Here is a 27,060-nt window from a genome sequence, read left to right on the forward strand (position 1 = left end):
AAAGGGCCTCCAGAGGCAAGGCCAGAATCCTCCACCGACAACAACCTTAGCTGGTGCCAGCCCACCAGAACAATGAGTTCTCGTCCACAGCACGTGTCCTCTGTAATAGAAGCTTGGAAAAATGTTAAGTTTAACCAAATGCTCACCTTGGATACTCAGCTCAATTAAACCCTTAAAAACATCTAGCTATTTTTAAGATTTTTTTTTTGATGTGGACCATTCTTAAAGTCTTTCTTTGAATTTGTTACAATATGGCTTCTGTTTTGTGTTTTGGTCTTTTGGCCACGGAACACGCGGGATCTTAGCTCCCCGAACAGGGATCGAACCCGCACCCCCTTCACTGGAAGGTGAAGTCTTAACCACTGGACCACCAGAGAAGTCCCCAAAACGCCTAGCTTTGAACAATGTTACTTTCTAGAATACCTTCCAAATAAGCTCTTTTGAAATAAATGTACATCCAAGGTAAAAGAATGCCACTAGTCGCTATAAAGCATTAAAACGTTCAGGGACTTCCAAGACCAGTTATAGCAGGTGGCCTCTGGGTCACCCTTCTGACAATGACTGGCTCCCAGGTTCACTGGCCACCTAAGGCCACTCCCTAGAGCTGCCTTTCTGCAGGACCATTTCCTTGAGTCAAGTTGAATCTTACTCTTGTTTACCAGATGATAAGCGCCAGACCTAATTTAATGGAATCTGGAATTGTAATGACTGTATTCTAAATCACGTGTCCAATTCAGCAGGAATGAGAGTAAACAGGAATCTCAGTGAACAGCTACTCTTGGGTTAATACCCTTCTGCTGATAAAGTGTCCTTGGGCACAAAACTTGATGGAGCTGTGAATCGTCCTGTTTCCCAGAAAGTGTAGAGGGAAGCGGTCTGGACAATGGGCGAGGCGGTTTGGTCCTGGAGTTGCAGAGCCCAGGCTTGAGTCCATCTTCACCACTTGTGGGATGTGCAACCAGTAAAATGGGGACGATGAGAGAGACTCCCTAAGGCTGTCGTCGTGATTATGCCACACGAAGCAGGGAGCAAGCGCTGGGAGACACTGGGAGCTCAGGAAGCGGGAGCTGTGGCCACCGAACACGTGGCCCTTATAATCCAGAGTTCGTACTGCTCTTCAAATCACTTTGTGTTCTCACGTGGAAAGGAAACTGGACCTTAACTCGAAGCTGGAAATAAATGCAATTCACGATTGCAAAAGCAAGCAGAGGAAGGGGAGAGTTAAGCTTCTGTTTTTTGAAACCTTCACGTTTTCTAGCTTTTGTCACTAATGAGATTAATATATGCACCCGGCACACAGTAAGCTCTCTGTGGGTGACTGCAAATGCTGTTGTAAGTTGCCAGGGCAGAGTCACAGCCAAGCAAACAGGAAAGGCACTCGGGTACGGGGCAGAGCAAACGGACACACGTGCACACCTTCGCGGTCCTCCTTTCAGGAGACTCTCTCTCCCTTCCTTAGCATGTACATGTGTCAGGGTCATTCCTGGTTCGAAGGAGCTTCTTCTTTGCCTGGCGGTGGGATGTCTGAGCGCTTTATGTCTGGCCCTCGCGTGGGTTCGCAGCCGGGTCTCCAACTGCGCATCTCTTGCCCACCGTGCGATCTGGCCAAGCGGCCTGTTAGGACTGGGCTGTTCTCACAGTCCTTCCTTCCCCATCATCACCCAGTTCAGGCGCTGCTGTTTTCCTGACCTTCCTCTGACAGCGTCTGAAACATCAGCTTCAATTTAAAGTGGAGCCGCTCTAAGGTTTCTGGTCCTGGAGAGTGGGCCCGCGGCCCCCTCCCGGCCGGGGAGGTCACACGCGCTGTGGACCGGCCTCCCGGCAGGGGGCACACGTGACACTGGCCACGCCGCGCTCCGGGGCGTCCACGTCCCCACGGATCGCAGCAGTATCAGGAAAATCAATTCCTCCCCGAATTAGACCCATCTGGTTACAGACTTAATTATCACCGTGTTCTGTAATTATTGGCTTGCAAGGTAGCGGAGAGAAGCAAGCGTCTCGTTTGCAGCTCCCCTCACCCCCTACCTCTTGAAATAAAACCGGCAAAAATAAAAAGAGCATTCTGGGAAGCACTTAATAATTTAAACACTCATGAATTAAGAATACAAGGAAAGGATTCCAAGTCTTCCAAGGAGGGAAGAAGGAAGCAGAAGGGACAGGACAACGAGACGAGCCTGGCCGGGCACTCGCGTCCCAGGGGGCTGCGCTTGGGCCCAGCCAGGCGCCATCCGTTAAGGGCGCGCGCGGCCCGCGGGTTGGGAGGCCCGTAGAGCCCTCCCGGCCGGCGGGCTGTCGCCTGTTGGAGGTCATCGGGCCCTTGGGGCGGAGGCCCGGCACCCGGCGGCGCAGGTGGGGACGCGCGCGCGCAGCCGGCCGGGGCGCGGAGGGCGCACGGCGGCGGGCCCGAGCGCGGGGGCGCGTGTGCGGCCGCCGGGTGCCGGGGCGGCAGGGGGTCGGGGTCCGGGAGGCCCGGGGCCGCTCCAGCGCGGCGTCTTTCTTCTCCTCTCGGTGATGTCATCGGCGGCAGCGGCTGGGAGCCGGGAGGCGGCGGCGGGGGCGGCGCCGGGCGGCCGCCGCAGGTTCATGTGCATCTAATGAAAAGGCACTTGACAGTCGGCCAGGACGCACGCGAGGGAGCGCGAGCCGGCCGGACCGCGGCGCCGCCCGAGCCAATCGCCGTCGCCGGCCTCTCCATGGGCGAGCAGGAGGAGGGGGCGGTGGGCGCAGCCGGCCGGGCCGCGGCCGCTCCGAGGTGAACGGCGCCGAGACGGGCTCGCGGCGCGGGGAGGCCGGGCGCGCCGCCGCTATGAATTCCGCCGAGCAGACCGTTACGTGGCTCATTACCTTGGGGGTGCTGGAGTCGCCCAAGAAAACCATCTCGGACCCGGAGGGCTTCCTGCAGGCGTCTCTGAAGGATGGGGTGGTCCTCTGCAGGCTGCTGGAGCGCCTGCTGCCCGGGACCATCGAGAAAGTGAGTGCCCCCCGGCCCGTGCCCCCGCGGCGGCCAGGCCCGGGGCGTTGGGAGGCCTGGCGGCGGGCGCCGCGGGCGGCTGGAGGCCCCGCGCCCCACCTTGCCCCCGCCGCGGCCCGGGATGCGCGGAGGCGCTCGGGCGCGGGGTCGCTAGCGCCGGCACCTGGTGGCCGCGCGGGCCGGGAGAGCGCGGGGCGCGGAGGAGCCCACGCGCCTCCTTTGTGCGCGGACCCGGGAACGCGGCCCGCGCGGGGGGCGCGCTGTTGGCGCGAGGACCCGGTGGCGGGATCCCGCTCGGGGCGCCATTGTGTGCGGGGCCGGCTGGGGAGGGGTCCGAGCCGTGTTCAAGGGGAACGGCCCCGGGGAGGCCGGGAGGGACGGGGAGCTCCGCTCTGCCCCGCCCGAAGGAGGAGTCGCCCCTCTCTGTGACCTGAGCAGAAAACCGCCGTGCAAAGCGTCCTCCCAGGCTTTGTTTGAACAGCTTTTGTTGGTGGTATCGTACGAGAGTTTCGCCCTCTGTTTAATTGACCAATTGCTATGCATTTTTAAAGGATGCATGTATCAGTAGCTGAGGGCTGGGTTGTGAAATGATTTACTGCCCTCCCCATGAAAGAATGCTCATGTCTCCAAGCCCAAAGGATGGCAGACACAAGGGTTGGAAAACCCTGGCATACTTCAAGCCTGGCTTAAAGTCCTAGATTTCAGTTTCAGGTTCGTACCTGATTTTGAACAGAATCCCTAGTCCTACAGACCCTGCTTCTCCTCTTTGTGACTTGTGGTTTCCTCGGGGCTGGAGGGTGAACCTTGGCTGCAACTCTTGAGTGATTCAAGTTTGCTTTCCTCTGGCTCAGCTGACAAAGCAGGGGCGAGCGGAGAGAGCGCTTTTTAAAACGGTGGATCCCTGTATCTCAAAGACACTACAGTCTTATCCCAGTTTTTTTTGCCAGTACATAATCTTAGGATCAACAATTACTTAAATGGTGTTAAATGTAGAAATTAAAGTGCACCATAATTAGGAAAAACTATTTAATTTTTTAAATGGGGTGTATTGGCCCGAAACACACAGTATCAATTTGCTAATAATAAAATGTTAATTAGGTGACTTTAAAAAGTAAACTGTTTAAACTTCTAAGTTGCCCATGTTCTGGCACTACATTTAAAAGGTCAGAAAAGATTTTATTTAATATGAATTGTGTACGCCCACTAGTTTTAGGAACATGTTTATGAAAACAGAACCTGCATTTTAGAGTGAATAGCTGCCTGTCTGTCCAGGAGATAAAAATGTTGCTTCTAAATGAACCTGATGTCACAATAAAATTATGATTTAAGACAAGAATAAGGAGCAGGCTCTATATTTCCAGGCACTCAGAATACTCCACTGTCATCTGGATATCAGGACCTCTGGTAATAAAAGACAGATGTTGAAAGGCATTGAAAATGCATGCTAAGTTCACCAAAATAGGCTTATGTGAAAGACTTCCATTTCTAAAAGTGAAGCTTTAAGAAACTTCAGAGGCTGTTTGATAAAAACATGTCATTATCAATGCATATGTTACTTGGCATATTAACTGCATTCATACTGACTGGCAGACTTCAATAATCACTTTCTTTTAAATGTGGAAAGATTTTCTTAGAAAACTGTAGCATTCCTTTCATCTCGGAAACAACAAAGAGAGGAATGATTAACATGTTTAATTTGCAGAAGCCAAACTGAAACAACCCAACATGTTCTAAAACTGTGGTCATTTGAAACTTCTTATAGCGTAGCTACCCTTTTATTCCCCCTGAGCCCCAACTGGTTTGTTTAGAGGGACACAGTCACAGTGAAAGTTCAACGTCAAAGTAGCAAATTAGAGACAGAGCTACCGATTCTCTGTGGTATGAAGGTAGGTTTGGGCAGTAAACTGTTAGCCATTCTCCACCTCTAGAAAGCCTGGGTTTTAGAAATGTCACGAGCATTTTCCATTTCCCAAGAAGAGTTATTTAGTTGAACTTTCTGATGTCTGCTTGCACACCGAATGACGTCTGCCAGAGAGCACACACGCTGAACAGCCTTCACCGAATGTGGGAATGTTAGTCTGAGGACGTTTTTCCTTAAAAAGGAACATTTGGAAACTTCACCGAGTATTCACGTGGAATCGAAAGGCTCTTAACTTGACCTCAGTTTGCTACGTGAACACACAGAAGACTGATTAACGAGATGTAAGCAGCCTGCAGCTTAACTTGCAAATTCACAAAATGTAACACGACCCATTCGGCTGCGGATAGCATAGGGCAGAATGGAGAAAAGTGTTGAGGTGGCTTGGGTTTCCCGTGTGCCTCTTGTTAAGAAAACATGTCGTAGTGTGTTTCATGCATTCTGTTGGTTTGTTCTGCTTTAGGGCCAGCGAGGAGGGTGAAGAACGAAGGGCAGGTTCGTGTCAGTCCAGATTGTTCTGCTCATTTTAAAAAGCGCTCTGTTGAGGTTCCCCTCGTGCAGGCTGCTTTTCTTTAGGTGGAAGGTCAGCCAGGGACGAGAGGGGCTTGTGAAAAGAGACACGTTTAGTTATCGCCAACGCTGTGTTCTGATACGTTCTCTGCTGTAGGGGAGAGAAAAATGGGTGTTACAGGGTCTCCTGAATCCTCGTGTATGAGGCTCCGCTGCTTTGATTTTGTCTAGTAATGGCCAGGATGTTTTGCTGACCTGCCCACACTGTTTGCTTCCGTCATTCCTCCTGTGATGAGAAACACACGAAGGCTGGAGACCCCGGGGAGGCTTGTGAGCCCTGAGCTCGTGAGTTAACACTTTAAACATCCCTGGGCTACTTAGTCACAGGGGGTGAACTTGAGGGGCAGTCATGTTCCATCCTCTGCAACTTCCGTACGACTAGGAAGACACATTCAGATCATGGAAGTCATGAAAGGCTGCTTGATTTATTTAGTCAGTCAGTCAGTTATCGGCCACACCACGTGGCTTGCGGGATCTTGGTGCCCCGACCAGGGACCGAGCCCAGGCCCATGGCAGTGAAAGAGCCGAGTCCTAGCCCCTGGACGGCCAGGGGATTCCCAAGGCTGCTTTAATTTTACGTGTAACTGCAGCAGATGAACTTTCTTGGTTCACCACGAAACACTCAAGGAAACTGGTTCTCTCTCTCTCTCTGCCCAGGATAACAGAGCACACCGTAACCCGTAAAATGCTGCCCAGGAGACGCTCCATCTGTCAGTGTTTGTGTAATGCACAAATCAGGTGCTGCCCTCTGGCCCTGCTAGATGCCCTGGGTGTGCGTGTGTGTTCAGACTGGTTTAAGCTGTTGGCTGCGTATTAGCTTCCTAGGGTTGCTGTAACAAAGGACCACAGACCAGGCACTTAAACACAGAACTTCATTCTCTCACACCCTGGGGACACAAGTCCCGGATGGCGGTGTGGGCAGGGCTGCCCCTCGGCAGGGGTGGGGAGGCTCTGTCCCGGCCTCCCCGAGGCCTCTCGAGGTTCCTGGCTTGGGGCAGCTCAAGTCCAGTCTTCCCATGGCATCTCCTGGGGTCTCTTCTGTGTCCAAACTTCCGTTTTATAAGGACACCAGTCATTGGATTAGGGCCTCCCTCCCCCAGTATGACCTCAACTGATTACATCGGCAATGACCTTGTTTCCAAATAAGATCACGTTCAGCAGCCCTGGGGCCTAGGGCTTGAACATATGAATTTCAGGGGTCACAATCCAACCCATAACAGGTCGGATGATACGTTGGAACCAAACCAACTTATTAAGTGTTTACCTGTCTGCAGGGTGCAAAGCGCTGTTGGAGATAAAAAGATTGAATGACAAGTTCTTAAGCATTTTAGTCCAGGAGAAAACGTAACTATAAAAACAAGAGCAGTAGAATTAGAGACACAGATGTAGAGGACAAACGTATGGACACCAAGTGGGGAAAGTGGTCGGGGGGGTGGTGGTGGATGAATTGGGAGATTGGGATCGACATGTATCGATGTGTAAATAGATAACTAAGAAGAACCTGCTGTATAAAAAATAAATAAAATTCAAAATTTCAAAAAAAAAACCCCCAAAAAACCCGAGCAGCGTGGGGCAGAAGGAACTCAAAAGTCAGGATGTCAGGATGTCAGGCAGAGGGAACGGGCGCTGAGGAACGAAGGCCTTGGAGGGACCTGCGTCTGGGCTGCCCAGCCTCCGCTGATTTTTCTGACACGTGGATTAGAATATGGTTTGTGTTTCCCCAAACTGTGATCTGGCAGTCCTCGCTGATCTTCCGCAGACTTGCAGAAAATCAGTGAATTCTGATGCAGCACGGGAAGGAGAAACTGCTTTTTCCTAATTGATTCCTGACTTGCTTTCTGCTCTGTCCTAGGATTCTGGGGCTGGGCGGGGTGGGGTGGAAGAGAAGTCCCAGTGGCCGTCGGACAGCAGTTCTGAGTGTCCGCTGAGAGCAGTTTGCCTTTTCTAGGTCCTTCGGCCCTGAGAAGGACGTGGTCAGCATTGGCGGTGTGGTGTGTGAGGCCTCACTCAGGACCAGCCGGTTTGGAAGCCGGCGCCCTGCCCTGTGGCTGCTGTAAATACCTGCCCGGCAGCGCGGGTGAAGCCCGCAGGGGGAAAAGTTATAGAACACGTGACCTCCTGTGTTTTTTAAGGAGGCTCCTTTAAAGTTTGCAAACTGCATTATTGGCTGTATTAAGGTGCTTCTAATGAAACGACTTAAGGTTTCAGAATGGCTCGTTTTGTCATGATGAACAGCCGCCTTTGAAGCATGTGACTTTCAAGTACCATCTTGACCCTGCACCAGGGTGATTCTTGTTTGGGTTTTAGGCCCCATGTAACTGCATTTGCGGGCTCATTCAGAATAACCCCACCTAAAATCAATTTAAATCGGGACTACCTCCAGAGATCTCCCGAGAGCCACGCTGGAAGTGCTATGGTGTGGACGCTGGCACGCACGCACCCCCCCCCCCCCGCACGCACGCACACACACACAACCCCCGCACGCACGCGCACGCACACACACACGCGCGCGCGCAGGGTGACTTGGGCTTGCAGGGCGCTGGGGGAAGGGCTGCAGGATGGCCTTTCATCAGGGGCAGCTGCCTCTGGGAGCTCTCCGGTGGGAGGACTCAGCGTCTGTGCTCTCCCAGGACCGCATTCTATTAATAGAAGTGACACCCGTCATGGCCTTCTTCCCTCATTTCTTTGAGCACTGCCCGCCTTTAGTTACTTCTCTTTTAAAGAAACAACTGTGGGTGCCCTGAGCTGCAGGCACCGTGCTAAACTGCTGTCCCGCTGTCCTCCCGAGTCTCCCCGTGTCACAGGTGAAGACACTGAAACCAGCAGTGTGCCGAGCCCGGGCCCCCAGCTGGCTCAGGGTGGAAGGCTCCGCCCCGGGTGTGCCTGCTGCCCTGGCTGGGGACCCTTCGGGCTGCCTTAGTGAGCATCTGCTGGGCACCCACCTGCGCTAAGTCAGGGCTGGTTCCTGCTTCAGGGATTACTCTGCCTTTACTGGGAATCTATCTAAACCAAGATCTGAAACAATACTCTGTGTGTGTGTGTGTATATAATAAACTTTTTTGGTAGGGCTGTCTCTAGACTTTTGGACTGGAATCACGTGGGAGCCGGAGTCGCCCATGAGTCTGTCACTGTTGGTAGAAGGTGGCAAAAGGCACACCCTCCCTCTGGGCACTCACCTCCACCACGGGCAGCACGGGGGGCCTGGGAGGTTTAACGGGTCCCTAAGACCCACTGGCCGGCCCCCGAGGCCACTGTAAAATGGGGTGGTCCCAGTATGTGCTCCAGAGTCATCCAGTTGCTGTGTGACCTTGGGCAACCTGCCTAACTTCTCTCAGTTGCCTCCTCCTAAAAATAAGATGAACGATTCCTGTCTGGAGGGAATGGCCTATTGGGGCAGTAGGGTCATTATGAGGGTAAACAAGTAGATGTGAGGGGTTTTGTGCAGTGCTGGGCACAGAACAGGTCCTCGTAGATGGAAGTTATTATTATTTTATGGATCAACACGGAAAACTTCTCCTGCTATGTCCAGGAAAACGCTAAGCCGGGATCTGAAGCAGAAGGCTACTCGAATCCCGGAATATGTCCTTATTCTCACAACTGGGCAGATTCTTGCAACCTTAGCGGGCCCCTCCCTTCCCACCCTCCCAGACTACCATCGTCTGGGGTGGAGGGAACACGGAATGTGGCTTCCTGAGCCCTCCGCTGAGTGCATGCAGCTGCTGGCGCGCGGGGCCGGAGGGCCAAGCTGCGGGCTCAGGTTTCGTGTAGATAGGGTTTCACACATGGGAAGGGCCGGGAGTCACAGATGGGCAGTGAGGGCCCACCAGCCCGCCCCGTGTCTGCAGAGGGAGGGCGTTGGGGCCACCCCGGGCCCTGTGTATCCTGGGTTCGACTTCTGACTTTTCCCCTCCTTCTTCAATTCTACCAACTTAGGTTAGGAGAATTTGTCTCCCGGTGTTTTTATATTTCTAATGTTAGCTCTGAAGTCTTCAAGTTTTATGAACCGGTCTGGTAGTCCTCAGCCTTGCTTCTGTGGGATAGTACGCTGTGTCTGCTGTAGTCTAAAGGCAGGGAGATCGGGTGGGGACGTTTACACATTTCCAACACAGTTTCTCAAAATAGTTAAATCTAAGTGACGGATTTATCACCTACTGTGTGCAACCTAGTGTGCGCATCACGTACTCGGAAACACATGCACACACACACGTGTTCTGTACTGACTTTGCAGTCGAGTCATAAGAGAAGCCGTCGGGTCTGAAGCGTAAAGCGTTTGTGAATTCTCAGTGGAAGGAATACTCAAGACGTCACGCAGCCCAAACTCATCATTGGGTTCACTGAGGGCAGCACCATATGGCTGTGTAAGCACTGCACAGTCTAGGGAGAGTCATTCACACTGTAGTCTAAGTGCACGGTGTCTCCAGGACAGTGCTGGGGGAAGGCTCTGGGGCAGTGGTGCATGAAGGTGAGCCTCTATGGAGGTGAGCCTCCTAGGTACACAGCAGATTAGAGGAAGGTTGTGGTAGTTTATGGAGGTGGCCCCAATTCTCCGTCCTCCCTGTAGCCATGCCCTTGTAGCGTGACACTGCAGCTCTTCCCGTTGAGAGGTGAAGCCTGTTTCCTCACTCCTTGCATCTGAGCTGACCTTGACTTGTTCTGGCCAATGGGACGTGGCAGAAATGACAGGTGTGGGACTTCCCTGGTGGCACGGTGGATAAGACTCCGTGCTCCCAATGCAGGGGGCCCAGATTCGATCCCTGGTCAGGGAGCTAGATCCCACATGCATGCTGCAACTAAGGAGCCCTGGAGCCACAACTAAGGAGCCCGCCTACCACAACTAAGACCCGGCACAACCAAAAAAAAATTAATTAAAAACAAAAAAGAAGTGACAAGTGCTACTTGCTAGCGCAGGCCTGAAGAGACCTTGTGTGTTTCCATGCTCTCTCAGACCCTGCTTCCACCCTGAGGACCAGCCCGGGCCTCGGATGCTGAGGGATGCAAGACCACAGGGCAGAGAGCTCAACTGTCCGTGCCGAGGCCTCCTGGGCCCACCTGCAGCCCACCAACCCCAGTTGTGAGAGAGGCTAGCCAAGGTCGGCAGAGCTGCTACCCGGATCAGAGTTCACTGCTGCGTGAGCGAGCTCAGGCGAGCCCAGCACTGCCCGGTGGACCTGCAGCCCCACGGACAAAACGCAAGCTCACCTCAGCTGCCACTGAGGTTTCGTGGCTGCCTGTCCTGCAGCCTCACCGTGGCAGTAGACACGGTACAAGTCTGGAGAACGGAAGTGCTGTTTTGTGTGTAACTTTAATTATTATTACACTTAGAGCAGCTTTTTTTAAAGGGACCGATCAAGTTCCTATCTTTTCTCTAAAGAAGGTGAATGTAATTCAGCGCCAGAAAAAGTGTAGCACTTGAAACCTCTTCCAGTTTATATCTAGTTTTAGTTTAAAATGGGAATCCTCATTTCCAAGTTTGCTTTGAAGTCGCAGTTTCTGGCAGTGAAGTCATGCTCTGGCAGCATGATTTTTTTTTTTTTTTTTTTTTTTTTGCAGTACGCGGGCCTCTCACTGTTGTGGCCTCTCCCGTTGTGGAGCACAGGCTCCGGATGTGCAGGCTCAGCGGCCATGGCTCACGGGCCCAGCCTTACCGCGGCTTGTGGGATCTTCCCAGACGAGGGCACGAACCCGCGTCCCCTGCATCAGCAGGCGGACTCTCAACCACTGTGCCACCAGGGAAGCCCTGGCAGCATGATTTTTTAGCAGTCTAACAAAAATCCTTAGAACAGTCTGGTTTGGGTTATTTGTAAACACCCTGGCCTGCGGTGGCCTTTCTCCCTCAGTTCTGAGTGTCTCAGTGCTATGCTTCTGCCAGGAAGACACTTTCCCACCGATTTCCTGTGCTTGAGACAGTTTAAGTTCATAAGAGACTTTTAAGTTCCATCTGAAGTTAGCAAATTTGTTCAGAAGCCTTTTGTCAGGAATACAGATTATCTGAAAAAGCCTGTTACTTTCTGAACGCATGCCAAAAGGTTATGACTGTCGTTCACTTTAGGAAAGAAAGCTAGAGGGGTTTTGACAGAAAATTAGGAGTTTCAGAGAGATCATCCTGGCCCGTAGCCTCTGTTGCTTGCTCTCAGGAGGTGTAAGAGGCGTGGGAACACATGGAATCTTCTTCAGGCGATCTTTCTGTGGTGCTGGAGAAATTGCCTTGTTCAACGGTGCTCATGTGACATTGGTGCTGGTAACAGATTTCTTCTCACGGAAACATGAAATTTTCTGGTCTCAGTTCTCTTATTTGTTAAGGCATTTTTGTTTCTTTTGAAAACAAGCTCCATAAATAGAATGGGGTTAAATTCTCGACAGCCTTGTGTCAAAGGTTAAGCTTCCAGAAAGTACCACACTTTTAAGCCTTGCTTTTAAGTGATGAGAGACTGGAACTGAGTGTCTCCCAGACTTAATCAGTGGATGAGAAATGGAGAAGAAGAGTTTGTTTCTCCTTCCTCTGACCTCTGACCAAGCACATTTACTTAGATTGAATTCAAGTAACTGCCATGTCAGTGAGCCAAGGCTGGTTCTTCAAATAACTAACAGTAACTATATTTTGTTGGGTGTCAGTCTTTTTTTTTTTTTTTTTTTTTTTGCGGTATGCGGGCCTCTAACCGCTGTGGCCTCTCCCCTTGCGGAGCACAGGCTCCGGACGCAGAGCACAGGCTCTGGACGCTCAGCCTCAGTGGCCATGGCTCACAGGCCCAGCCGCTCCGTGGCATGTGGGATCTTCCCGGGCCGGGGCACGAACCCGTGTCCCCTGCATCGGCAGGCGGACTGTCAACCACTGCACCACCAGGGAAACCCGGGTGTGAGTCTTAAGCACCCTGCTTATAAATTGTTAGTTAAAACGATATTCTGGGAGTGAGAGAGAACTCACCCTGCATATGATTTAAGTCTTTTGTTGGCTGTAATAGAGCTTCTACCTTAGGAAGATAGAAAAATATGGGCAAAATTAAACCCACAGCAACTAATAGACAAAAGAGAACAATAAAGGACAGAATGGGAATGGGTGACGTGGAAAACAGAAAATTACTAGAGAAAACCAACAGAACCAAGAGCTTGGTTCTCTGAGAAAAATCAATAAAGTTGATGGGCCTCTTAAACTGGTCAGGAAAAATAGAGAGAAGACACAAATGACCAATGTGGAGAATCACTATAGATTCTACAGTTATTTAAAGGGTAATAACGGGATATTATGAACATTTTTATGCCGATACATTCTATATCTTAGATGAAAAGTACAATTTCCATGGAAGACACAGACTACCAAAGCTCGTTCAAGAAGAAACGGATAACTTCAGTAGCCCTGTATCTATTACAAAATTTAAACTTGTAGTTTAAAAGCTTCTCATAAAGAAAATTCCAGGCCAGATGGCCTAACTGGTGAATTCTACCGAGTAAGACTTATATCCAGAATGTATAAGGAACTCTCAAGACTCAATAATAAGGAAACAGTCAATTTAAAAAATGGGCAAACGTTTTGAGCAGATACTTCACCAAAGCAGATATACAGATGACAGGCACATGAAAAGGTGCTCGACATTATGAGTCACTAGGGAAATGTAAATTAAAACCACAGTGAGATACCACTACACACACCTATTGGAACAGCTAAAACTGAAAAGACTGATCCTACCACGTGTCGGCAAGGATGTGGATGGGCTGGATCTCTCAGCCACTGCTGGTGTGAATGAAAATTGTACAGGCACTTTAGAAAACGGTGTTTCTTGAGATATTAAATACACATCAGCCAAATGATTTAGCAATTCCATTTCTAGGTGTTTACCCAAGAAAATGGGACTTTATTTTTAAATAGCCACAAACTAGACACAACCCAGAGATTTTCAACTGGTATATGGATAAACGAAGTGTTGTATTTCCATAGAATACCACTCAGCAATGAAAGGGAATATGCTCTAGTGTGGGTAAAAATTATGCTGAGTAAAGGAGCTAGAAAAAAAGTTCATACTGTATGATTCCCCTTATGTAAAATTCTACCAAAAAGCCATCATAATCTGTAGTGACAGAAAGTAGACCAGTGCTTGCACAGAGACACTCTGAGGGCACAAGGAGTCCTTTGGAGGGTAGGGGTGTTCATTACCTTGATTCTGGTGATGGTTTCACAAGTGCACATGTGTTGCAACTCCTCCAACTGTACACTTTAAGTATGAGCAGTTTACGGTATGTGGATCACATCTCAGTGTGTGTTACATGACAGTTTCACCCTGCACGTTGCAGGGAGTGGAGCTTTAATTCATTTTACTGCCAGCCCTCTACTTCTGAACCTGATTGTTCAGAAAACGTGTACGGAATTTTAAAGTGCAAGTATACTTAGCCTCCTTGCCTAAGAGCTCACTTATTTATCTGTCTATCTTCTCATCAAATGTGTATCAGGTGTCTACTGTGGTTCAAGGATTGTGCTGGGACACTTAATGATTAACAAAAATAGACTCGCATACCATCTAGTGAAGGAGAAGCACGTTAAAGATACTGTTTGAATTTGCTTTACAAGTTGAGATACGTGCTCTGGAGGCAAGGAACAGATTTCTCAAAGTGTGTAGCAGAGGAAGCTGATTTACATCTGGCAGATGGGACAGGTGGTGTCTTAGGGAAGGTCTCCTCCAGAAGCAGTACATGAGTGGGCTCTGGCGTGAGTAGAGGGGGTGTGTAATTAGAGGAGCAGTGGGGGACTTCTGGGTAGCCACAGTGCTGAGACCGAGGGAGAGCTCAAGTGCTCCTGGAGAGAGAGCCACGCGCCAGGCCCCACAGGACGTTGAGTGACTTTGGGTTTTAAAGATTTTTTCAGAGTTTTAAAGGGAAGGATGATGTGATCAGTTGCAGATTTTGAAAACAATACTCCAAACTTCCCAGTGTGGGAAATGGATTAGATGGGGCCCAGAACAGATGCGGAGAAGAGCGTTATTAAGTTCTTAGTGTGGTCCGTTGAGAGCCAGCGGGAGCTGGGATTGGGATGGACACCGTGCTGCAAAAACCACGAAGATGGCGGGGGAGAGTGTGAGGGAAGGCAGTCAGTGGGGCTCCATGGTGGGTCCACGGTAACTCCTGGGATTCTGGCTGCGCACGGGGATGGCTGGCAGAGTCACCTGTGTGAGTGGGAGCCTGGCCTGGGGCCTAGGCTTGGAACAAGAAGGTCATGAATGGATTCAGTGCTGAGGGTGCTGGACTGGAGCTCAGAGAGGACATTTGGGCTGGGTATAAATTTGGGAGTGACACCATAGAGATGTGAATGCAAGTGTGGGGTGGTGATGTTTCCCAAGGGGAAATTATAGGTGAGAACTCCAGAAGGCCTTGGGGACTCAGACCTGGCTGGCCAGGCAATGCGGATGAGTCTGAGGGGCTAAGGAAGGTGGTGGTTAAGTCCGGGGGGGAGTGTGGTGACCTGAAGTCAGTGGAGGAGGATGTCCAGTAGACTGCAAGAGGTCAAGGGAGTGGGCTTCAAAACCCCACACCCAAAAAGCGTTGGCAGTGTGCTTGAAGGGAAGAGGGCTCTGTCACTGATCATCCTGGGACAGCGGGCACGCCTGGACTGTGCTGGACAGGCCTGGCTGAGCACTCAACCCAGTCATTTGTGATCTTAGCAAGGGCGCCTGTGCTCAGGAAAAGGGGGGGAGTGTGAGCTCAGGACAGACAGAGGAGCTGGGGAGGGGGTGTTGGAACGGAGGCAGCTGCGGACACGGAGGTGGGGAGCAGAGAATGTTGGAGGAGAGTGTGGAGCGTGAGAGAGCGGGGGGCAGCTGGGCACCCACAGAGGGCCCGCTGGACGCAGGGATGTATGAATTTACAGCGAGTTTTCACACCATGACGCTCGGGAACTCGGAAATTTTGTTAAGAGGATGTTGACCTTCAGCTGTTTTTTTCTTGATAAAGGAGCCTCTAGAAAACTCTTATTTCTTTCAGTGGCTTCAGGGAAGTATATCTATGGTGTTTCCCCCCTCATTTCCTACCTGTTTTAACATGTGTTCAAGTCCAGAGTGTGTTGAGACTACACAGTGGTGACTCTGAGCCATCTGAGGTTTCCGTCTTGTCTTAAATGAATTAACGTCAGGTGTTTAATCTTTCCCCTTTGATTCACTTTACTTCCCCCTTTGATTCATTTTACATTCATGAATGGCTTTAAAGGTAAAGATGGGGACGTGGCTGAGAACTTACTGCTCTAGGCTGTCTCTGTGTTTTGCCGCTGACATTTGAAAGCCCAGATCTGATGGAGGTAAGGCCTTTTAGGGATGTCAACGTATAATTTTTAGAAAGTTCAGGTTCAAGTTGAGGCCTATTTGTTTTATCATTCTATGAGTATACACACATCTCTCCTGGGATTTGCTTTCTCTTTCTCATTTAGAAAATGCTCACAATTAGTTACATATCATAATAAAAGAAGGGAGATAAAGGTAAATCAAGTAGTGTTTATCGGGAGTATCGTCCCTAAATAACCACAGTAAACGTAAGCAGTGTTTAGCTTTCGGGTATTATTTTTCCCAGTCAAAGCAATAAAACCCGCACTATTCAGCCTGTCTCCACGTATGGGGAATGGAAGCTCACCAGTTATTTTTTCTCCTTAATCCTTCTTCTTTGAGAGGATGGTGGGGAGAGTATTATTGGGGGTGGGGGTAGGGAAGGAAGAAGTCTCTCTCTCTCTCTCTCTCTCTCATTGAGGAGCTTATGGCTTGAAAATTTCTGGGTTGGGATGGTTTTCTTTTTCTTACAGCTGGAAGTGGCATAGCTGCCCAACAATTAATTTTTTGTATAAAAATTTTTACAATTTTATGTAAAAATGTTAGTGAAATTACTGATATCAGAGTTAGCAGTACCTGCATTTCAAGTTGTTTTCAAGTAATGATGGGCTTTTCATCGCTTTGTACCTTTGGCTTAGGTGGTTATGTGGTTCTTACACTTGAGTGTGCCCAAATGCACCTGGATGGCTTGTGAAAATTGACTGCCGGACTCCAGCCCAGAGCCTCTGATTCTGTAGGTCTGGCTGGGGCTGAGGATCAGCATTTCTCACAGGTGTGCAGGTAGGATCAGCGTTTCTCACAGCTGTGCAGGTAGGATCAGCGTTTCTCACAGCTGTGCAGGTAGGATCAGCGTTTCTCACAGGTGTGCATGTAGGATCAGCGTTTCTCACAGGTGTGCAGGAAGGATCAGCGTTTCTCACAGCTGTGCAGGAAGGATCAGCGTTTCTCACAGCTGTGCAGGAAGGATCAGCGTTTCTCACAGCTGTGCAGGAAGGATCAGCGTTTCTCACAGCTGTGCAGGTAGGATCAGCGTTTCTCACAGGTGTGCATGTAGGATCAGCGTTTCTCACAGCTGTGCAGGTAGGATCAGCGTTTCTCACAGGTGTGCAGGAAGGATCAGCGTTTCTCACAGGTGTGCAGGCCATGCTGATGCAGCTGGTCCAGGGGACACATTTCAGCACCTCTGACGGCCCACTGAGCTCCTCAGCCCAGGAGTACCGTAACCTGGGACCAGCCAGACTGCATGCACGGCGCTTTAAGAAGATGGGAGACCGAGATGTGGTCACCTGGGAGCTTTTCCACAGGTGAGCACAGGCTGCTCGCCTACCTGGATGTGGCCCCCACCCCCATGCTTGGGAAATTTCCTAACCTAGTGCCTTTTAGTTCAGGACAGAGCAGACCCCATGCTGCTTCTCTGTGGGCTTTTGGGGCATTGAAACATGGAGGTAGAGAGCCTGGAATGAATCCTGCCTTGGATTGGAAGGGGCACAATCCAAAATGGGATTCCTCATGCTTCTTTACATCTAGAAAATTGTTGCATAAAACAGAAGCGAGGGACTTCCCTGGTGGTCCAGTGGCTAAGACTCCACACTCCCAATGCAGGGGGCCCGGGGTTCGATCCCTGGTCAGGGATCTAGATCCCACAGCTGCAACTCAAGAGATCCCACACGCTGCAACTAAAGATCCCACGTGCTGCCACTAAGACCCGGCGCAGCCAAATATTTTTTAAAAAATACACAGAAGAGAAACACCATCTGTATTGAGGCCAAGCTCAGGAGGCTTGTATGAGATTTGATGAATGTATTATTTAAGTTGAGGCACTTAAGGAGGAATCCTTGAAATATTCATATTAGGGTTGGGAGGAACTATAGCTAGATAAGATGATGAGTCACTAAAAGCTATCAAAAGATATGGAGACACCTGTGGGTAAGGGTTCTCTTGGAAACTACAGCTTTCGGGGCGGGGGGTAAATCACCCGCACTGCTGAGCTGTGGGTGGGGGGCATCTGGGTCCAGCGAGTCGGTCTGCTGAGCTGTGCCTCTGTCCCTTGCTGCTCGCAGGGGCCGTGGGCCTAGGGTCCTTAAACTGGGGCCCTGCTTCTCTGCAGGTCTGCAGGGTCTGTGGCACATGCTGGCCTTCCACCGCCACCGAGGACGTGCGTCTTGAGTTCATTCCAGTCTATGCTTTTCAATTCAGTAGCCAACTAAGAATTCACTTTGTCACTGAAGACGGAGAAAACAGAGATGGTTTCTGGCAACCTCCCAGGCCCCTACCCACGTCTGGTCACAGGACCTGCTTTTCTAGGTGTCGTGGCGGAGACGAGCTTCAGCGACCGTCTCCTTGCAGTGAATGAGCCTGGAACCACCTCACAAGGGTTTTCAAGCCGCCCTCATAAAAAGGCTTCAGAAACAATTACAGATTCTCTTGAGACAAGTGGAAGAATAGGAGATCGCAGCAAAGAAAGAGGGCTTATGAAAAAGAAACATACGGAAATTACGGAGCTGAGACACAGAATAACCGAAGTAAAGCTCAGCGGCTGGGCTCAGAAGTCGAGTGGAGAGGACAGAACCCGGGGACGGAGAGGAAGCAGGCTGAAGGAGGGGGATGCGGTGAGGGCAGCGCCTGCCTCCCGAGGCCGCGGGGAGACAAGCTGCAGCTCTGGCGGCGCCCTTCCTCACTGCTTTCCCTGTCCCGCTCTCCCCGTGGGTCTCTCAGCTCTGAAATGTCAGAATCACGAGAGGGCCTCATCAGCTTGTTCCGGCCCCTTTGTGAAACTTGGGACCCGGGCATAAGGCAAGCCTGTCCCCACGCAGGTCTCGTGGGCGGCTGTACACCATGCCAGCCGCCGACAGGAGCCGAGGCCTGGGGGAGCCGGCCAGCTGGTTCCGGGAGCCCCGCTTCGAGGCAGCGATCTTCCTTAGTGACAGGAGACGTTGCTGAAACCAGAGTGCTGGCTCTCAGCGGCGCCCGGCTGACCGACGCCTGATACCCACAGAGCGAAAACGGAGCCCTGGACGCCGAGCTGGCGGTCCTGGGAGGGCTGGGCAGCAGCCGGGCGGCCGGCCTCAGACGGAGCCTGTGGTAACAGGATGCATCCGTCAGCCGTGACAGACAGGGCTTAGGGTTTATGGTAAAACCCAAGAGCGTCTTTTATGTCTCTGTAATGTTTTGTCTACGGTGATTATATTTCCAAGTGTTTTTCAGCACAGTTCCTGTCTCAAATATTCAATTCTCATATGAGACCGATTATATTACTTTTTGGTTCTAGGTGCTGTCAGCATCGCACCTTCACTTCAGGTGGCTATAACCAAGTGATTCTGGTACCGAATTCGTGTCATAGGCAAAGGTCCTTAATTAAACCATTAATTCACTGAACCAATAATATACTAAGTGCTTGTATGTGCCAGGTGTTGAGATGTAACACTCATCAAACAGACTGCCTGTGGGGCATATATGTCACGGCACAGGGAGGTGTTCTGGACGCGTACATAGTACACAAGTAGATTGCACAGCATGTTAGACAGTGATAGGGCTATGGAGAAAAACGGGGGGATGCCAGCAATTAGGGTGACATTGCAGTTTTACTTCTGGTAGGTAGGGTAGGCGTTACAGAGAAGTGACATTTGAACAAAGACCTGATGTATATGAGCAAGGCGTGACGTGAATATTGGGGAGAAGGGAATTTCAGGTGGAGAGACTAGGCTGTGCAAAGGTCCTGAGGTAGGAGCCTGCCTGGCAAATTCTGGGAACAGCAGAGGCCACCGTGAGTTGGGGGAGAGTAGCAGCTGGCTGATGATGAGGTCAAGGAGGGAACGAGGGAACAGACCGTGCAGGGCCTGCTCAGCCATCATAAGGACTTTGACTTTAAAAATAAATGAGTAGACTTTATTTGCAGTTTTAGGTTTCCAGAAAATTTAGCAGAAAGTACACAGAATTTCCATCCACCCCTCTCCACTTGCCCCTATTGTTAACGTCTTGTGCTAGTGTGGGAAACCTGTTACAGTTGATGAAGCAGTACCGATACATTACTAAGTAAAGTCCATAATGTACATTAGGGTTCACCCTGTGCTGTGCAGTCCGTGGGTTTGGACATGACACGTATCCATCATCACAGTGTCACACAGGATGGTTTCACTGCCCTAAAAATTCTCTGTGCTCTGCCTGTTCATCCCGCCCTCTCCCCTAGTCCCTGGCAACCATTGATCTTTTTACTGTTGCCATAGTTTTACTTTTTCCGGGATGTCACATTGTTGGAATCATACGGTGCGTAGCCTTTTCAGATTGGCTTCTTTCACTTAGTAACATGAAGTCTCCTCCATGCCTTTTCGTGGCTCATCTTCTTTTATTGCTGAATGATCTTCCATCTTCTGAACCGACCACAGTCTATTTGTTCATTCGCCTACTGAAGGGCACCTTGATTACTTCCAGCTTTGGGCAATTATGAATAAAGCTGCTATAAACATTTGTATTCAGGTTTTTGCGTGGACACGTTTTCAACTCATTTGGGGAAAGCGAATTTACCCAAGAAGCAAGATCTTTGGACCTTATGATAAGAGGATGTTTAGTTTTTTTACAAGTCAGTCTCTACCACGGTGTGGACCAGTGTGTATTCCCATCAGCAGCAGACGAGATTTCCTGTTGCTCCACGTCCTTGCCAGCATTGGGTGCTGTCAGTGTTGGATTTGTGTCATTCTTTTTTTTGATGCGGACCATTTTTAAAGTCTTTATTGAATTTGTTACGATATTGCTTCTGTTTTATGTTTTGGTTTTTTGGCCGCGGGGCATGTGGGCTCTTAGCTCCCCAACCAGGGATTAAACCCACACCCCTTGCACTGGAAGGTGAAGGGTTAACTGCTGGACCGCCAGGGAAGTCCAGATTTGTGTCATCCTAATGGGTGTGCAGCAGTGTCTCACTGTTCTTTTAATTTGCATTTCCCTGATGACATATGATGTGGAGCATCTTTTCATATGTTTAGTGGCCTTGCCATCTGTGTATCTTCTTTGGTAAGGAGACTGTTCAGGTCTTTTGCCCATTTTTCCAATGGGCTGTCTGTTTTCTTATTGTTGGGTTTTAGTAGTTCTTTGTATGTTTTAGATAAAAGTCCGTGATTGGCTGTGTGTTTTGCAAATGCAGTACTTTCGTCCAGTCTGTGTCTTACCTTTTATTCTCTTAAAGGATTTTGGCTTTTACTCTGAGTGAAATGGGGGGCTTTTGAGGGTTTTGAGCAGAGGAGTGATGTGACAGGCAAATTATAAATGTGCAGGGAGATGTTCCAGCTATAGTAATATGGAAGAAATAGAATTCCTGAGTATGCATTGGCCGCCTTTTCTTTAACTAATGAAGCTCAGTTTTTGTAAGTGATCGTTTGAAAACGTAGTTTTGAACTACATACTGCTCCACATCTTACAGCTACGGCCCTATTTCAGCGGGTACTCTGCTGGTACTTAAGAGCTCGGGAGATAATGAGCTTCTTATCACCTTTTTATTACTCACACTTAATATGAAGTCTCGACTGGCTTCTTTCACGCAAGAGGCTTTTACAGCACGAGTGCTCCAAGCTGTGGTCGCCTGCTTCCCCTGCCGTTCCCTCTGGGGAGGGTCTTCGCTGCTAGTTATAGAGAGGCACGCTTGCCACTGAGCGTCCCCAGCTTTTTCCTCTCCCCTTATTCACGTTCCTTCCTCTGGTGAAGGCTCCCTTTCTCTTCCCAGCCACCCTCCAAAGTCAGCCAGCCCTCTCTGCGCGCCTTCAAGCCTCCCACATGCTAACGTGTGGGTGAAAACAGAACTTTCTCCAAGGTGGTCAGTGTCCCGTCTTCTGGCCCAGAGGCTTTAACTTGCCTTAAATGAAGCTTCTTGGGCTGTTTAGAAATGAAAGACGGGTTCTTTCACCGGGAGGGCTGGTCGGGCACGAGGCAGGGCGCTTCTCCGAAGTTCCCACTGCTGCCCCTGGCTTCACTGCGTGGGAAAGGGCGGAGCGTGCACAGCGAGGTAAACCAATGGGGTGGCAGGCCACACAGGCCCCGCGCAGACATCTGAGGACACAGGTTTCATCGGTGCAATCCCAGCAGTGGCTGCGGGGACAGGACTTGACATTCTCCCTTGAGATGTCTCGGTCAAAGGTAGGGGGTTGGGTTGTCCGTGAGGCAAAGAGGAGACCCGTGAGACCTGCGGCCACCAGTGCCCCATGCTCCTGGGGGGCAGGGCTCCTCTCCTGGGGGTGTTCTCGCCCCTACCTGCTGCACTGACACTGCAGAGGTGCATGGCACCCTCCCATCGGAGACCACGAGCCTCTCTACAGGCTTTTCCACCAATGGACACAGGCAGAGACATCGGTAGCCTTTCTGAAATGTGCTCAGTAGGAGAGGAGATGGATGTCAAAGGACCGGAAACACTGCAGAAATTGAGCTTAAGAAGAAAGTAAGCAGTGGCTCAGATTTACAAAATACATGTTTCCGTTGGGTTGAAAGCATGAGAATGAGAGGAAAAAAGGGATGATTATTTCATATGAATAGGTGAAACTTCAGTTAAGAAAAATCTCTGATTACAAGGCCCAATCTGAGTTGTCTTAGGAATTCGTACTCCTGTTTCCCTGTATCAGGATCCTTCCGAGGTGTAAGAAATGGCGTCTGCTTAAGGAAGGCACAAGACATTAATGACGGCCTGGCCCGTGCACCTCTGCGTCCCAGGTGTCTGGATCACAGCCACCACAGGGCATGTGCTGTTTTCAAGACTGCTCTCATTTGACGATTACTACACACCTACCTGTTTTGATCTAACATTACTGGGAGAGCAAAACACAAATGCAGTGGAGAAATTTAACCTAGGTAGTCTGGTGAAAGCTCACACCCACATTTTAAAAAATCCATTTTTGGCATTGGTATCAATTTGGGACTGTTGCCACCATCTCTGAAGGACTTAAAATGTGCTTTTGGAGCTTGTGGGAACTGAGCCTCGGGGGACACCCGAGCTAATTTAAGCCACGCAGTCTTGCTGGTCCGCCTGCCCCTGACATCCCCCATGTCTGGGATGGCTGAACTTAGTGCATTCATATTTCTGATCACCCTTTATGGCTTGCCTAGCTCCACACTAATGGATGACATCTTTATTTTTCCCCAGATGACCATAGCATCCATACAGGAGCTGGGCTTTGGGAAATAATGAAGAAGGGAAGCCAAAGAAAAATGTACTTTATTAAAAGCTTAAGTGTCTTCCAGTAAACTACTTGTAACCCAGGCCACACACTTTGGGAGCTAATTTACTATCTGGTATTTAGCTGCCAAGTCCTTGAGCTCTCTGCTGGATGCTTCACTGTTTTCCATGGATTTGGAGGAGGAGCCCCGTAGCCTCCAAGTGAGCTCTGCAGACCTCTGCCTTTACTCCCCTGAAACTCTCTGGCTGCAGAGTGAGCGGAGAGCTATGGACAAGTGTGGTCCCTGATCAGGAGACAGCTGCACTCTAGTTAGAATAAAGCCATGGCTACCAGGTCATTACATTCAGTGCTAATTATTAGGTGGTGAATTTAGGATTTTAAGCATAGTGTTGCATATTGGCATGGCGTGGTGGAGACCTGCCTCACGAGGGCCCTGACACACTGACAGCTGGGCTCTCCAGAGAGGACTGTTTTCTAATGGGGAGGCACCTTGACCTGTGAGAACATTAGAATGGAGTGTTCTTTTAAAAAATGTATTTATTTAATAATACTTTCATGTGGTACAAAATTCAAAGGGTACCAAAAAGTACAGAGTGCAAAGCAAGTTTCCCTTCTCCCCCTCTGTCCTCCAAGCCCCGGGTCCTCTCCCTGGAGGCAGCCCCTGTTATCCGGCATGTGCTTCCAGAGACAGGGCATGCATTTCTTTTATTATTTTTAAGATTTATTATATTTTATTTTTGGGTGCGTTGGGTCTTTGTTGCTGCACGCGGGCTTTCTCTAGTTGCGGCGAGCGGGGGCTACTCTTCGTTGTGGTGCGCGGGCTTCTCATTGTGGTGGCTTCTCCTGTTACAGAGCATGGGCTCTAGGCACGCGGGCTTCAGTAGTTGTGGCGCACGCGCTTAGTTGCTCCGCGGCATGTGGGATATTCCCGGACCAGGAATCGTACCCGTGTCCCCTGCATTGGCAGGCGGATTCTTAAGCACTGCGCCACCAGGGAAGTCCCAGGCCATGCATTTCTGAACACCCAGGCACATCTTCTTCTTGCTTTTTTCTTTAAACACTAAGGCAGCATGTCCTGCATACTGTTCCCCATGTTCCTTGTCCCACACCTACTGTGACCAGGAGGTTGTGACATTATCAGTATATAAAGCTGACTCTTTTTAAATGCTGTGTGGTAGGCTGGTGGTCTGTTCTGTGGCAGGACTGTAATTGACCTAATCCTTTCCCTAAATTGTTTCTCATCTTTTGCTGTGACACTGTTTTCTATTTTTAACCGTACCACCAGGAAGCTCACTGGGTTAGGGTCCCAGCAGGAGACAGACGGCATGCTAAACAGAAATGGTTGAAGAGAGTTTAACAAAGAGACTATTTACAAAATGAGGGCAGGGATAAGGACATGGAGGCACCCTGGGAAGTCACCAGTTCAGGCCACCGCTTCTGGGAACTAGGCTCCTGAGCAGCTGAGTGTTTCCCAGCTGTTACAAGCTGCAGCGGTTTTCTGTACTCTCCATCTTAAGTGTTGCAGTAACACTGAACCTATGTTAATTCTTTGCTTGCTAGAACTGCCTATTCTTCTTCCTCAAGCAGTTTTGGGAACTAAAACTCTAAACTCCTTCAGACTTGGGGAGAAGGCAGCTCCTCTAGTTGGCACTTTATTTGGACTGAGGGTAGAGCTGGCTGTCCCCGGCATGGAGTGGGTGGTAGAAAGGAGTTGAGAAGGTGGGAGCTGGGCAGCTGCGGAGGTCTCTGAAGTCTGGCCTTAACATTGCCTTGTGATTTAGTTTGTAGCAAATTCTCAGAGTGCCAGACACACCCCTTGCCAAACATTGAGTACAAAAGCCATATTTCAAAGGAAAATCACAATGGTTTGGGGGCTGTCTATGCCTCTGCCCGATTAGAGTTTTTGGCGGGAAAGCCTGGAGTTTATTATCGTGGCAAGTTTGGGAGAGGATTTCTGGAAAGCACATGGGGCAGCTGTTGGTCATCTGAGGCCAGAGCTCCTCTCTGAACACATCTGGAGATGCACTGAGCGGAGCTCGCCTTCAGGTTCTGAAGCTCTGGTGACTGTAAATAAAGCTGCTGTAAACATTCTTGAACACGGCTTTTTGTGGCCATATGTTTTCATCCCTCTTGGGTAAACACCTAGGGGAGGAATTGCTGGGGCTTAGGTATGTTTAACTTTGCAAGGAACTGCCGGTTTCCCAAGCGCACCACCTGACACTCCCACCGGTCACGCGTGGGAGCTCCAGTTGCTTCCCATCCTTGCCAACGCTCGATACTGTCAGCCTTTTCCATCTCACTGCTCTGGTGGGTGGGTAGTGTTATCTGTGCTTTTAATTTGCATTTCCCTGATGACTAATGATGCTCAACACTTTTTCATGTGCTCACTTACCATTCATACAGCTTCTTCAGCAAAATATGGCGGGGGGGGGAGCTTTTAAATATCTCCTTTTGTATCATCGTCGCTCCAATGCATTTTCTTCCATTGCAGCTTCACCCATGATCTCAGTTGCCCTGATTATTCACCACCCTTGAAAACATGATGGACTTTTCAAGTGTCACACCCTTGATAATACAGTCCCATCTGCCTCTTCACCCTTTCGGTGAAACGGTGACTCGGCTGTCACCGTTTGAGGTGGCTAAGCCTCTGGCCTGCCCTGTCTGTGCCTCCAGGGTCCTGAGCATACACCTGTGTGGCTGCACTTGCCACACTGTGAGCAGTTCTTCCTCACCGAGGGCAGGGGCTGTGCCCCCCTCTTCTTTGCAGTCACAGTGCTCATCACGTGACCTGGCAGGAGTCTAGGTCCAATATTGTCGGACTAACTTATTATGCATCTGATCCTCCCAACAGCCCTGTTGACAAACACTGAACGCGTCAGCCTTAAACTGGAGATAGAGGTGTGGACGTAGAGGGTCAAGTGGCTTGTCTGCGGTCAGTATGTGCGTTCCAGTTAGGAACTACTGACTATAAAGTTTTGACTCTTTTACATTACAGTTCTCCAAACAGGTACGTTGCTTTAGGTAAAGTTCAGGATAGTTTTAAGGGAATCCATTTCCATTTCTAGGTCCTCAGCTTGCATCCATGCTCAACTAAAACCAAGGAGCCAGAGCAGCTGTCTCTGAGCAAGGAGAGCGTCACACTGGTCCGACCGTCCCACCTCCCCTTTCACAATGGCCTTCTCCCACTTCACCCTTTGCTGTCTTCCCAAGGGGCACGCTGCCAGGTGGAAGGCCTCCCAGCTGTCACAAAGGGTGCCGGTGCTGGGAGGGGAGTGACTCTGATGACTGCGTGTTGCAGCTCAGGGTTGTACTTCTTAGCTTTCACGGAAATTGAAGGAGACCCCAATCAAGCTGTTGGCTGATGATTTTAAGTTTTTATTTATGACAGATTATATCTGGACTTTGGCTATGTAACTCAGAAGGCTTCAAAGAGGCATCCTAACAAAACTCCTTTCCATTTCCATGTGCTTATTTTTATGAGCAAGGTTTCTCAGTTTTTGCATTAAAAAAACCCCAAGATAGGAATAGAATTGGCGCTGGTCCGTATCTCTTTCCAGCAGTAAGTGATGATTATCCATGGGTTAATGAACTAATTAAAAAAAAAACCCTATACATCTCATGAAGATATATATTTCCAAATAAAATTTGCATTTTATATTTAATAATTTTTATCAAGAACTGTAACATATGTTTCCATCATTTGTGAACTCACAATAGCTGTGTTGACTCAATTCAGAAGAGAAATCATAACAATTAGATCCTTATGGATCAATCATTTTAAACGTAGAGTTGATTTCATTATTTGTGGTAGTTACATTCTACAAGGGCACCATGACCACTGAATTAGCGACTACTGAACCATTGTTCATGGAGAAATACAGGGTTAGTTTCCTTTGAACCTCTGGTCACAACATCTGGTCAACCAATCAATACCTAATCTTGTTTTTAGGTGTAGTTCTGTTTAAAGATAGCTTATTTAACACACACATATATATATTTACAAATAATTACATGCAGTATATCTTTATAATAAAACACCATCTCAATTACAGCATTATGTAATGCAGTCTACCATAGTGTGACTGTTCTAATTCAGCTCTTCCATTCAGTCACATACACAGTACACATGTTCACCGCTCACATACACACACAAAT

At 49.6% G+C, this 27,060-nt stretch overlaps 1 protein-coding gene across 4 annotated transcripts in view; it reads left to right on the forward strand.

Moving 5' to 3' along the window:
* The first annotated feature begins 2,806 nt into the window (after window positions 1–2,806).
* The window catches only part of ARHGEF7 (Rho guanine nucleotide exchange factor 7), a 124,241-nt gene continuing 99,987 nt past the window's right edge, over window positions 2,807–27,060 (forward strand). For all 4 annotated transcript variants that reach the window (XM_065896110.1, XM_065896111.1, XM_065896112.1 and 1 more), the window contains exon 1: window positions 2,807–2,971. In XM_065896110.1, coding sequence (XP_065752182.1) covers window positions 2,807–2,971 — 165 coding nt within the window. The remainder of the gene's footprint in view (window positions 2,972–27,060) is intronic.

This window comes from Phocoena phocoena, chromosome 18 (genome assembly GCF_963924675.1).
Source record: "Phocoena phocoena chromosome 18, mPhoPho1.1, whole genome shotgun sequence".
In the NCBI taxonomy this organism is placed as follows: Eukaryota; Metazoa; Chordata; class Mammalia; order Artiodactyla; family Phocoenidae; genus Phocoena; species Phocoena phocoena.